The sequence below is a fragment of the Symphodus melops genome (genome assembly GCF_947650265.1).
Source record: "Symphodus melops genome assembly, chromosome: 1".
NCBI lineage: Eukaryota > Metazoa > Chordata > Actinopteri > Labriformes > Labridae > Symphodus > Symphodus melops.
The window spans coordinates 42,321,649-42,334,879 of record NC_136691.1 but is presented as its reverse complement, the minus strand read 5'-3'; the positions used below and the strand labels follow the sequence as shown (position 1 = coordinate 42,334,879).

The 13,231-nt window shown below is 41.9% G+C and overlaps 2 protein-coding genes across 4 annotated transcripts; one reads left to right on the top strand and one right to left on the bottom strand.

Annotated features, from left to right (window-relative positions):
* Positions 1 to 331: 331 nt before the first annotated feature.
* LOC306835561 (alpha-internexin-like) lies at positions 332 to 4,836 on the bottom strand. The gene is made up of 4 exons (XM_079362184.1): positions 3,912 to 4,836; positions 2,572 to 2,771; positions 2,347 to 2,471; positions 332 to 2,242 (listed from the first exon to the last, which is right to left on the bottom strand). The coding sequence occupies exons 1-4, from the start codon at positions 4,660 to 4,662 to the stop codon at positions 940 to 942; spliced, it is 2,379 nt and encodes a 792-aa protein (XP_079218310.1). The 5' UTR covers positions 4,663 to 4,836; the 3' UTR covers positions 332 to 939.
* A 2,260-nt stretch (positions 4,837 to 7,096) lies between these two features.
* On the top strand, positions 7,097 to 12,839 carry fancg (FA complementation group G). 3 transcript variants are annotated; one of them, XM_079349643.1, is made up of 14 exons: positions 7,097 to 7,304; positions 7,715 to 7,796; positions 7,913 to 8,038; positions 8,177 to 8,349; positions 8,971 to 9,124; positions 9,655 to 9,785; positions 9,879 to 10,025; positions 10,161 to 10,321; positions 10,467 to 10,533; positions 10,651 to 10,970; positions 11,055 to 11,095; positions 11,213 to 11,386; positions 11,814 to 11,928; positions 12,609 to 12,839. In XM_079349643.1, exons 1-14 carry the CDS (start codon positions 7,239 to 7,241, stop codon positions 12,730 to 12,732), a joined length of 1,881 nt encoding a protein of 626 aa, XP_079205769.1. In that variant the 5' UTR covers positions 7,097 to 7,238; the 3' UTR covers positions 12,733 to 12,839. The 3 variants fall into 3 exon arrangements, with proteins under 3 accessions (XP_079205769.1, XP_079205767.1, XP_079205768.1); XM_079349641.1 differs by having other exon boundaries at positions 7,712 to 7,796; XM_079349642.1 differs by having other exon boundaries at positions 7,712 to 7,796; positions 10,467 to 10,539; positions 10,657 to 10,970.
* The last annotated feature ends 392 nt before the right edge of the window (positions 12,840 to 13,231 follow it).

Genomic DNA, 13,231 nt, shown 5'->3' with positions numbered 1-13,231 from the left:
CACGAATTGTTCAAAAAAAAAGATTGAGTGGGACCTTTTCTTTTTCTAGTGAGCCGTATCAGGAAAAGACAAATGTAAAATTGAGTGTTCAGTGTGTGCCAGCAGCTCTGCTCCTGATTTATACATGAGTGTGGACTCTGGGACGTGAGGCAGGGTGCGGTGGCTGTTTTGGGTGAGTACAGCTTGCTCTCCTCAGCCGCAATGCAGTGCAGCATTTACCTTTCAGCCTCGCACCTCTGGATGACTCGTCTCAAAACATAAATCTTCACTTCGAGTTAACATGCAGCCGATGGGGTTTTTTTTTTGCGTTGTACACAGATTGAGAAAAGCCTTTTGTGTTTGATATTTGTATTCTTTATTCATCAGTTTCATATTGCATATTCTCAGTAGTTATACATAGCACAGTCATCATTGTCCTAGCGTTGCAGACCAGAGGAGTGAGATGCTACAGCTTACCTGTCAGAAGAAGCTGCATTTTAAGGTGCACAACAAGCAACATTCATGTCTTTCTAACTCGTGTATCAGTAAATATAATAGACATTTTTATCTGTTAAATATACATTTTATATATATAATATATCTCACAATCTTAAGCTTGACATAATTTTGACATTTCTACCCTTGAAGGCTTGTGTAGATACAGCAGGCCTCTACTGTCCCTGTCAGTGGGATTCAGTTTAAATGCACTTGTAATTGATTAAGGGCAGTTGTCACATTCAGATAATGAGTTTTGAGCATTCTGCATTCACTACAATCATACATCAGAAGCATAGGGGAAGGGGTGTAGTGGCCATACTTAAGGAGCACGGGATTATTTGCTACAGAAATCACTATTGCTTACATACCATCGCCTTCTTTGCTTTTGGTCATTTCTATACCTTAGCATTCATAGTTCTTTGGCATCTCCTCTTCTGGTGCCTTGAAAGCAGCATGTTCATCTTACTTCTTGCCTTTCTCCTCCTTGCTCTCCTTGGACTCAGTGCCAGATGATTTCTCAGCCTTCCCTCCTTCCTTTGCCTCTTTACTCTCCTCTTTACTAGCCTCCTTCTTCTCCTCTGGCTTCTTCTCCTCTGGCTTCTTCTCTTCTGGCTTCTTCTCCTCTGGCTTCTTCTCCTCTGGCTTCTTCTCCTCTGGCTTCTTCTCCTCTTTCTTGCTCTCAGCTTTCTCGGGTTCTGCTGGAGGCACAGTCTTCTCCTCTGACTTCTTCTCTTCCTTCTTGCTGCTCTCTGTTTTCTCAGGCTGGGGTTTAGAAGTAAGCTTTACCTCTGGCTTGGCCTCTGATTTAGGAGCAGCGGGTTTCTCCTCCTTGGCGGGGGGAGCGCTATCTTTCGGCTCAGACTTGAGGGATGGTTTTTCCTCGGCAGGTTTGCTAGCAGGGACAGGTTTTGTACTGTCGTCTGCTTCTGTGTCTTTTTTAAGATGAGGTTGTTCAGACTTCTCTGGTTCTTTCTCCTTGGGCTCTTCTTTCTTCTCCTCCTTCACAGGTTGCTCTTTCTCCTTCTTTTCCTCCTTGACAGGCTCTTCCTTCTGCTCTTTCTTCTCCTCTTTCAGGGTCTCTTTGGCAGCAGCAGGCTGGGCCTTTTCCTTTTCTGGAGACTTTGGTTCAGGGGACTTGGGGCGAGGAGATTTAGATACAGGTGATTTAGATGGAGGTGACTTCGCTGCGGGTGACTTTGACTCATCTCCTGAAGGAGACTTGGTTGCAGGAGACTTGGTTGCAGGAGACTTGGCTGCAGGCGACTTGGCGGGTGATTTGGGCATCGGGGATTTGGCTGCTGGTGATTTAGATTCTGGTGATTTTTGTGGGGATTCGACAGCAGGGGATTTAGGTTGAGGGGATTTTGAAGGAGGGGATGCATCCTTCTCTGGAGATTTTGATTTGTCTTCCTCTTCTTCGCCTGCTTCCTCTTCCTCTCCCTTTTCTTCCTCTTTCTCTTCTTCACCCTCCTCCTCTTCCTCCTCCTCCTTGTTTTCTCCTTCTTCGCCCTCTCCCACCTCATCTTTGGTTTCCTCACCTTCCTCCTCCTCTTCCTCCTCCTCTTCCTTCTTTTCCTCCTCTTCCTCATCATCTGCGTCCTCTGTCACCTCTGTCACCTGGGTCTCATCCGTCTGCTCCTCCACAATGACGGTGTCTGAGATCTCCTCTCCTTTCACTTTATAGTGGGTGGACATTCTGCCTTCCAGGTAAGAGAACGGACTACCTCCTGACACGAAGCGGTTCTCCTCCCCCTCCAGTAATTTCCTGTTGTTTTAAACAAGACATGCAGTCAGTGAAAACATCGATACATTTTTAAAACTAAGAAGCTATATTTTAAATATAATTATGTGCTTTCAACCATGTCCAACCTATAGGCAGCAATTTCAATGTCTAGAGCCATCTTGACATTCAGCAGCTCCTGATAGTCTCTCAGCTGACTCGCCATCTCCCATTTAGTTGTTTTCAGCTCATTGTCCAGGTGATTGATTGTTTCCTGCAAAATGAAAAGATGTTGAGCTACAAGTTAAAAGTTCTGCTGATGAACAGACATGAATGCGCATGAGAAAAAATAGGCGTTTGTGAGAATATCCTGCCTGTAGTGAGTTGAGGTCATCATGGTGTCTGTCTTCACACTCCATGCGTTGTCTCTCCAGGGACTCTTTGGTTCCTTTGAGAGTCTCCAGCTCTATGGTGCGGCTCTGGAGCTGACGGCGGTACTCTCCGATCTCCTCCTGACTCCCACGGATTGCATCCTGGTTTGACCTCGCAGCATCGGATAGACGCTCCATGCGCACTGCAGCGAAGCAAGCAAAAGCAGTAATACATATTAGAAATCCAATTTGCTGTGTCATACATTGACTGGCCCCTGTTTTAAAATAGTCTTACCTAAGATGCATATACTGAAGAAAAAATACGTAACTTTGTCTTCTCTATCCTAAATCTGTTCTCCAGTCCTCCAGTACACGGGGCTTCAGAGAGCAGGCAATCACCACTGGAAGTCCTGCTAACCTTGACAGTGTCCATCTGTCAGTCAGAGGTCTGACTCAGCTTGATGCCTAATAAAGACATGAATGAACCTCACTGCTGCAGTCAGCAAGACAGCACACAGAGGGTCACTCTGTCGGCACCTTTCTCTGCTTTGTAAGTCACTTTGCAGATGTACAGTACAAGTCAATCTATAGCTCATTAAGTTCTGTTGCATGCAGCTAAACAGCTGCATAGCTGCACCTGCAGAGATATAAGCCTTCTTGGCCTTCAAAGTGGTCAATAGTGTATTTGGGTATAGCACCATGGTCAGCAGCTGTCGTCAGGAGATCTTACTTGAGAAGAGGAATCTCCCAGAGGGTATAGAAACAATTAGGTCTTTGTTACTGCCTGGCTTCAATATATTATATCTGCACCCATAGCCTACTCTTTTTAATCTCAGTCACGACAGGACAGCAATAGATGCATGAGCCCAGAGAAGAAGCATTTGTTAATCCGATCTGTCTGCCCACCACAAACAGTGACCTTGAAACATGTCTGTTTTTTGGGGTTGTTTTTTTTTTAGTCTAAAGGTTAGAGCCACAGAGAGGTAAAGCAAAGACACGTCAACAGTTCCCCACTGAGAAAGTGAGAAAACAATGACTCTCTCAGTGTGCTATCTCTTTCCTGGAGTGCTGGCTGTAACTGAAAGTCATTTTTTACACCCATATTACAAGTGGTAATTGAACATTCTCAGTATACTTTTGTTTTTATTGCCGTCATCAAGCTCAAAAGTTAAATAGTTTAGGGTATCATATCTGAAAGTACAAATCCAAAGAGAGGTGTGATTTTAAACTTCAGCACCATGGACAGAGATTACGCCCATCGTTGTAAAGAAGCAAATTGCACGTGAGAATTTCACAGTGATTTCAAACTAGAACATTAGTCAAACTTGTTTGACTTTACTCACCCTTGAACCATTCCTCTGCGTGCGTTGAGCTCCTGCTTGTGTGAGTGTCCAGTTGCGCGCGGATCTCTCGCAGTGCCGCGGTGACGTCCGTCTTGAGCGAGTCTCGCACATCAAAGCTCACCTGTGCTCCCTGAATCTGCGCGAGGAGCTCTGCCACTTCTTCCTCGTGGTTTTTCTTTAGAAAAGCGTCCTCCTCCTCCAGGGCACGGAGCTTCTTGTCCAGCTCCAGACGCGCCAGTCGGCACTCCTCTATATACTTCTTCATGGTACGAGCGGCAGCCTCCAACTCTTCCCGGTTCCGCGCCTCATCCTCCAGCCTTGCCCGCAGGTGCTGTATGTCCTCCTCTAGGTGCTCGTGCTCCAGAGCCACACAGGCTTTCTCCCCTGTAAGCTGCTGTAGAAGACCCCTTAGGTCCCCCAGCTCACGTTCGTAGTGCTCCCCTACTGAAGAGCGCCCGGCCTGGTTCTGCCGCAGAGCCTCTGCTTCTGCTTCCAGGTTGCGGTTGTGCATCTCCAGGTTCCGCACCTTGTCGATGTATCCGGCGAATCGGTCGTTCAGGGTCTGCAGGATCTCCTTCTCGTTCCTCCTCATCATGTCACCGTTAAAGGTCTCAAGGCTGTCGATGGAGGGTGGCTGGCTGTAGGTGAGGCGGCGGCGCTGGGAGTGAAAGCCGCTGGAGGACACGGAGGCGGCGGGCCGTGCCTTGCGGTACGAGCCCGGGCCAAAGAAGTGATGCTCCATGAAACTCATGTTGAGCGGACCGGAGGAGGACTGACTGCAGCACGAGGGGGAGTGCTGGCTTTTATAGGAGGGAGGGAAATTCACTAGTCAGCACCAGCTCACACTCTGTTTAAAGAGATATCTTTGCTTCACAAAAGTACTGGCTACGCAGAAATAGCCGTTTCACCATTATCAGAGGGACTCTTTTTTTTTTTTTTTTTTTTAAATGTAATAGTAAATGAGGCTTATAACTTTTATGATATGTTGAAGCATCACTTAATTATAAGGTTATGCATGTAACGTGGGGATAACGGGCTAATGCCTGTTTTTCTCATTTAGATCTGCTGATACTAATGTGTGTAGGAAGTGATTGTGAGGATGTGCAGCATGATCTGCTGATGCTCTCTGTAGGTTCAGTGCTGCAGTGTGAGTTTGCAGATCCATGCCAACACCCTGGGGACTCAACTTAACTGCTGGGCCATTGACAGTTCACCTCACTTACCACACACAAACAAATAATTTTGTTTCTGTCAAACTTTATCTAGAATAATATATATTTTTTATTGTGACATGTGACATCAGCAACAACAAATATCACACAGTCACACACACCAAGCTGAGTTTCTCTGTTAATTCAAAATGTGTTTGCTCTGAGGAAGATCAGAGTAACTATTGATTTTTGAAACTCAGGGTGAATGAGTTTAGTCTGCGGAGGTAAAAGGACCACACGAGAACTGTTCTTATGTCTTTCCCCAAGATGTATACGGTAAAATAAGTGGATCAGCATGCAGTCATTTTGTCTGTATCAGCTGTTCTTAATGACCGTGAACACATGTGTCGTCAGCCCTGTGACACCCAGGGGACTATGCAAATCACAAGCCCTTAAGCTGTCCTTCAGCTACCATGTCATTTCTGTTTAATGTCCTGAAACGTGTAGCTACAACAGGTTTAGCATCTCTTTTAGGAAAAAGTCTCTTAAAGCTTGTTGGAGAGAGTTGCTGTAAATGAGACTGAATGCTTTGCACCAGATCATACATGTTTGGGAGGATGCGTGTCATACAGGACAGGACATGTTTTACACCCCCTCCCTACAGTAGCTTCATGTTTAATAAATGAGTATGCCTCTGCAGAGTTAGCAGATTTCTGTTGTGATGTTATGAGGATCTGACGTTCAATATACAGTATCTTATGTTCCTCTATTCCTTGTTATTTGAACCAACAACATGCAGCTGATGTCTGCAAAAAAGCCTTATAGTTTCTCACTCTGTATTGGAATATACTGTATACAATCTAAGATGCAGGGATATAGGACAACAAATCCAGTTCCAATTTTGGACTCATTATCACCTCACATGGTTGACATTGAGTAGCTGTTGAGTTCAATTAATTTACAGCCACTGTTTCCACTGCTATTGTCCTCTGCTTCAAACACAGCGAACACCATAAAAGCCTAAAACACAACACTAAAGGATGCTGTTTGTCTCTTACGAGATCACAACTTGCACTTTAACCCTAAAAATGGTGGATTTGTTGCAGTGACATTTTTACACAAACCTTTTGATGTTGGTTTGAAATCTCGCCATATGAATGACATTGAGAAGGGGACAGCAGAGAAGGAGGTGGCAGGCTTCTGCCATGACCTTGTCCTTGGAGAGAGGAGTGGTTGCAGCAAGACTGAGAGAGATAAAAAAAAAAATAGCAGGATTAATGAACAGGAAAATGATCACAAAACAGAAAAATAAAATAAATCGATATGAAAGATCTCACATGTGCATGTAGCATGTATGTCTATTCCTGTACAGCTTTATAAGTGGGAGTGTACACTATTCAGAGAATTAATGTCAGGAACTTCCCTTGTTTTTTTTTGTTTTTTTTCCCCGGTGATAGCGTATATTTAGAGCTTTCTGTGATCAAGACAATGAAAGAAAAAAAGAGCCTGCAGATTACAATGAAGGTAGACAACAGAGGTTGGGAAAGTGAGCAAGGTAATGCATTGATGGAGGGATGACAGGGACACAGAGAGACTGATGAGTGGAGAGGAAAGGAAAGGAAAGGAGTGGGTGAGAAATGAGAGAGTCACCTTGAGAGAGACAACCAGAAAAAAATGGCTGTTCTGGCTGTCTCAAGGATGACTCAGCTGTTTCCTTGCTTTAGTCCTAAATGTGTCTAAAGCAAGTGTGTTTGCATGTGATCACTGTTGTGTGCCAACATAGCAAATGCAGATTTCTGAAGTAGATTGCAGTCAATAATCTGACACAAAATATAGGATTTATATTTTATTCTTATTTAATAGGATCTATAACATGTGTCTATGTGTGTTTGCATGGTTGATAGGCCAATCACCCAAAGCAAACAAAGGAAGCACTTCACAGCTTGCTATAATCTAAGAAAAGAACTTTCTAGAACACACCTGAACTTGGTCACAGCACCATCTGCTGGACGGTAAGCAGTCTGCAGGTGTCTTTCCTGTTTTTGTCCACAAGTGGCAGCATAGCCACACTTCAACAGTAAAGTCTCTAATGTTTACTTCCTGTGTTAGCTCATTTTAGACAAATGAGGGAAAGTTCAAAAAAATTACCAGGAACTTCACGAAAAAGTCAAATAAAATGCACACGTCTTCTCTCTTAGATGGATGGATGCAGGAAAACAACGAGTTGGTTGACAAGTGGAAGGTAAGCTTCAACGTTACAATAGTGTTGCTTGTTTTTGATTATGCTTGAAAGCCGTGGCACATTTTCTTTTCAATTTGCTGTTTCTGTAATCAAAATGATATCAGACAGTGAATTATGTTGTGTTGTTACCACAACTTGAAGACGTAATTGTTTGTTTTCATGTCAAATGTCGATACTCCACACCAAAGGAAATAAACAATGGTACTTTATTATAATACAGAGGTATGATCAAAAACAAAAACAAATGTGAGATACAAGAATCTAATAATGTAAAGTAAAGCTTTTCATATTGAGAATTATTTTACTCTTTACTAATCAGCACGACATCAAGCAGACCTTGCATCATTTCAAACAATGTCACATTTTCTGTACACCGTAAAAGCTGACGAAGTCTCATTTTTAAACAGCAGGAGAGAGGAGAGGATGTCTTGACCGCAGACCATGAAAAGAGGTTTTCCTCTGAGTTTCGCAAACTTTTAAGGAAAATTCAAGGTTTTTCTTCTTCTTGGTTCAAAATAGTTATTTGTGCAAGGGGAGGGTCAAGCTCTTGCCTTCTATGTATGTTATTCTTTCTCCTCCCTTCATTTCTCCATGTTGCTCTTTTTCAGGTCTCCCTCCTCTTGCAGAACACACACAATTGGAGCTGATAGTGGTGTACAATGCCTGTGTTTGCTGGACTTCTCAGTCTTGTTTCACTGAAGCTGAGTTGCTGCTCACTCAAGCCACAGAGAGAGGTAGGCGTATCCCTTTTTTAATTGATATCAAATCTCTAGTAGCAGAAGACGGAGGAATTAACGCCTTACATCAAGTTTCTTTTTTATTTGATGAATTAGTTAACTCTATTTCTTACAGAATGCTTTATTTCCTTAAAGTTTTACAGGTGACAGAAGGTGATCATGATGCTTCAAACCCTCTTGGGTGGTGGAAAAGCATTTTAAGATCAGTGGGAAGTACAGCTTTGAAATCCTGTGTGCTGCACCTTTTGTGTGTACAGTGGGCAATATGGCTGGCTACCTGCCAGTTGAAAACGATCAACGAATTCAAGGTGAGATGTTATATAGGCAGTGTGTGTTCCCACCCTCTTTAAAAAATCACTCAGTTCAGTTTGTTCAAGCTATTATAAAAGCTCTGTTGTAAACCAAACTCCATCATGTCTTATTTATGATGTACACAACTCGATGTTTTTTTGTTCTATATTTATAAATTTAAAATTGTTTTTACTCATAATCTTGATGTTATAGCAGTGTCGTTAAAAAAACCAAACTTGTTATTGTACTTAATTTCTCTTTGTGAAGATATTTAATTGAATTAGCTGTAGCTGCCAATTCTTAGATGCTCATAGAGGAATGCATTTTAAAAGAACATAAAATGTACATCTAAATACGTTCTACAGTGTTGAGTCCTTAACTGTACAGGCCTTGCCCTGAATTTAACAGTACGGGACAAAAAAACATATTATTTGTATAGTGCTACACTTAAACATCATTCTAAATTTCCCCCATTGGGGATCAATAAAGTTGATCTTTTATCCATCCTCAAAAGTAGTAAAGATAACATAACAAATAAACAAGCTGGAGTATTTGTTGTATTTTGTTTGTTGTTGAGATGAAAGTATTGTGAATTCAAATGATTGTGTAAAACTACTGTACTTCTTTCTGTGATGAAGGATGAGCTATCCTCCCTGGTTGAGACTCTGTGTGCTGGAGTTGGAGGTGACGGGAGGAGCGACACATGGAGGAAGTCCTCTGACACACCACTACTGCTGATAGACCCGAGACAGCTCTCTGAACTATTGCAGATCTGTACATTTATTGTACAGGGTCAGTCACTTTCTGCTTCTTATAGTCATCTCTACTTAATTTACAACAAAGTTTACAACCGCTACAGATGACGGATCATATTCGTTTCTTTTTGAGAGCACATGAATTAATAACTTCTGTCAGGATCTAAAGAAACATTTCAACACGAATCTTAAAAAGTGTGTCTGGTGGAAATGACCTACCCTGCCTTTAAATATTGCAAGTAGCTAAGTGCAGAGTTAAAGTCTTGACTGCTCCGCTGTGCTTTCACTGTGGAGTCAAAATACTACAGATCAACACAGTCTGAGGACAGGAACAAAACAGTACAAACTGATGTGATGGGCCATGTGTTTGAATTCTGCTAGTCAGAGCTGACTTTTAAATCAAAGTCAGTCATATTGGGGATGTATAAGAAAGAAAATACCAGGTCTCTAAAAACTGCATTTGCAAATATTTCTTAAAACTGAACACAATGTTGTGTGAAAGCCCTGTTTAAATGCTCCATCTGTGTTTGCTGCATTGATTGATTGAACTATGTTTGTTTCATTTAGGTGCAGAAAGGTTAAGTGAAGGACAGAGTACAGAAGCACTGTCTGGTCTTCAGACAGCATCCTCCTTGCCCGCTCCCAGAACCCTAGTAGCATACACACACCTCCTGTCAGGCTCCTGCCTTGCCCATATGGTAACAACATTGCAGAGAATGAACGTGCTTCATACATGCATAATCGGAGTATTTGCATAAACTGAGTGTGCATTTGTTCCCATTTATCTCCAGAACCGCCCTCAGATGGCGTTGCAGTGTTACAGAAGAGCATTGGAGACAGACTCACGGTGTGTGTCTGCTCTGTACCAGAGCATGCTTGTCTACAGACAGCTGGGAAACACACAGGCTGAGATACAAGCTCTCCGTTTGCTGCACTCAGTGAGTAACACAAACAGTACAGAAAAATGATTTTCCTTTATCATAGTAATATCAGTAGGTGAGTCAGACGGTTTACACTTATTCATGCAAGTGTATTCCTGTGTACTGAAACATGAAACCTCTGTTGTCCGACAGACTTTGATGTTGCCCTGCACCACAGATCCTGCTCTCTCTGGTGCTTATCTCCTCTCCCCATCCTTACTGCTCTGCAGCCAGTCACTGAACAGTCTGCTCTCGGTTCCCTCTGCCCTCTCTGTCCTTCACAGTCTGGCCCTGAAGTGTGTGATCCATGGGAGGTGAGATGGCCATCATTAGCTCAGCATCTCTGTTGTTGTTTGTACTGGCACCTTACCATTACTTTGAAACAGAAAATATAGATACAGATTAGAATAGTCAAATCAGTGTGGTGATTAGTGGGTGTTGTTGCTGTCGTCTCTCTAGGGTGTCAGAGGGTGTGGAGAATTATTTGGACTTGTTGGCTGCTCTCCACTCAGAAAATCAAACTACAGTAAGAGTAAAAGCACATACAGCATAAGTTACCTACAAGCTTTTCATCTATTTTTTGCATACCACAACATAAAGTAGGAACTATTTCTTCACCTTTAATGGGACTTCTGTCTGTCTGTCTCAGGTGCATGTTGAGGTCCGACCCCTCCCCAGGTTGCCCGAGCTTTACCTTGAGGCCGGTTCTGCCTTGCTCATGGCCCTTCGACCTGCTGATTGCATGGCGCTGTGTGATGAAGTCATCAGCTCCACACTAGAGCTGCTGCCTGAGAAGGTAGTGTTAGAAGAGATGGAGGAGAAATGTGAGGCTGAGACAAGAGGGAGTCCAGAGGGAGAGGACAGGGTGAAGATGATCCTCTGGACTGGAGCTGCCTACCTCCTCCAGGGTCACTGTTACACACACCTAAAGGATTGGAAACAAGCTGTCACTCACTACTCAAGGTCCGTCTCATTGCTTTTTTTTTTTTTTTTTTTTAAATCTTTGTGATTTAAAACAAACCCATAATATTTTACTCTGGATTTCAGGTGTATAAACCTCCTGGTCAGGGTACGATTTAAACAGAGTGGTGGGTATTTCTCTGACTTTTCCTTGCTTGATATATGAGTTGAACTAAAAAAAAAAAAAAAAACTTCCAACAACTACTTCAACTTTGTGCATTTATGTGTGGGGTGTTCCTTTACAGGTTTCCCACCACAGATTCCCAGTGCAGATATGGTTTGCAAGCAGAGAACAGATCTGTGTATTCTCCAAAGGTTAAAGGGGCTTTCACTTGCTGGACGAGGCATCAGCTTCACCCAGACAGACCACCTAAAAGAAGCACTGAGAGACCTAGAGCTCAGCCTGCAAGCACTCCCAGGTACGCCCATCTCACCTGTTACCTAAAAATACATCTATCTGAACTAAATTCCATAAGATTATTGGAAATGCACTGCAGAAAAATGTAGACTAGAGGCATGTATGTACTTATGCAAGTAGAGGCATGTTTAAATAGCCCAGAAGCATTAACAATACGAACTAGACTTGGCCATTATAAACTATGAATTAAGCACTGTTTTTAAATGTGTTATTGGTAGAATTAGGATCTAAATAAATGTGAAACAATTTTTCTGTTCTTTAATGGTGAGATCATCTTCTCTCATCTGTGACATGTTTACATTTCACCTATATTTCTGTCATGTAGGAACTTAATCACTTTTACATGGTTGTAGCATAGCACTGTAGAAGATCCACTCCTGTGTTGTCCTTTTTCTAAGATTATTTCATGATGAGAAATCTCCTCTCAGAGTGTCTGAGTGCAGGGTTGTGGTGTGGTGAAGTGCTTTGGAGGCTGGGCAGAAGATCGGGGGCAGCAGATTGTTGGGAAAAAACTTGGAGTCTAACCACATTATCCTCAGAAACGTAAATAGTTTAATTCTTAAGGTCTATTCACTGTATTCTCTGTTTATGGTGACATTAAATGATACACATACCAATAGAGAAGCCTGTTTGATATGTGTTCTCCCTCTTTACATGATGCACATCATGTAAATAAGAGCACTAGTTGATTTTTGCACAATTTAATTTTAGCTATTAACTCTGTCAAAAACATGGTGCTTAATTTCCTCTTGCACAGACTGCTGTATGCTAGCCACTCATAGGATACAGTTAAAAAATCTGATTGGCTGGTTAAAAAGTAAACTTTTTACCTTTTTTTTTCTAGGTCTGGCTAGAATGAGAAATAAATACATAAAACATTTCATTCAAGCTGTTGTCATTCCACTCATTAGGGGTAATTTCTGTTTTTCTTTAGTAAGTATGAAGCACCATTGTTTCCATTTTAAACAGAGGACATGTTTTAATCGCAGATGAGCTCAAATGTGTACAAAGACGGTAAAAATTGGATCAACATTGCCTATTCACAATGCACAGGCTCACACTCTGATACATCAAATAAACTGATTTAAGATTTTCGGTAAAAAAAGGCAATTGTTTAACAAAAATGAAATTGAAGACCTGTGTAGGTTAATCAGTCTCTTGTTACTTAAGCCATTCTGTGATTTTGCTCACCTTCTAAATGGTATATGCTTTCCCTTTTTCAGGTGTCCATCTGTGTACCTACAGGAACCTCAGACTGGCCCCTTGCTAGATTCTACTAAGCTGCGCTGCCGAATACAGGAACTTGGTCTTACCATGTCTGCCTACAGAAAAACAAAAGGAGAATAGCCTGTCACTTACTGAACAGGATCGACTTTCTTCGTCCTGTGAACTGACACTCATACCAACAACAACCATTTTTCTGTTGAGACAATAAAACATCTTTAAAAAGAATATCCAGATGTTTGGATTGTGTAAAGTAGGTGGTACATTTAGTGGGTGGGTTATGAAATATTAAGATAATGAAAAATTGCTCGACATGACCTGCCAGGGCTGTAATTGGCCCGTGTGTCTAAACCACATTTACAAAAGGCATTTTGATTGATAAAGTTCATTTAAAACAGTTGCTTCAATTTCCTTCGGGATCAATAAAGTATCTATCTATCTATCTATCTATCTATCTATCTAATTTTAGATTATACTTTTCACGATTAGCCACTTTGTATACTACTTGGGAAGATATTTCTATTAGGCAGCAAAATTATTTAGGAATAAATTATTTTTTGATTGGTTTTAAAATACATTTACAGTTTTTCCTTCTAAGTAATGAACTTTTCTGATTCCACCT

Coding starts and splice junctions, on each gene's coding strand:
- LOC306835561 (XM_079362184.1), bottom strand. CDS start 4,662: ATGAGTTTCATGGAGCATCACTTCTTTGGCCCGGGCTCGTACCGCAAG. Junction 2,772..3,911: donor CGCAGAGGAATGGTTCAAGG/GTGAGTAAAGTC, acceptor GCTTCGCTGCAG/TGCGCATGGAGCGTCTATCC. Junction 2,243..2,346: donor ATTGAAATTGCTGCCTATAG/GTTGGACATGGT, acceptor TTAAAACAACAG/GAAATTACTGGAGGGGGAGG.
- fancg (XM_079349641.1), top strand. CDS start 7,239: ATGCACACGTCTTCTCTCTTAGATGGATGGATGCAGGAAAACAACGAG. Junction 8,039..8,176: donor CACTCAAGCCACAGAGAGAG/GTAGGCGTATCC, acceptor ATTTCCTTAAAG/TTTTACAGGTGACAGAAGGT. Junction 9,786..9,878: donor GCTCCTGCCTTGCCCATATG/GTAACAACATTG, acceptor ATTTATCTCCAG/AACCGCCCTCAGATGGCGTT.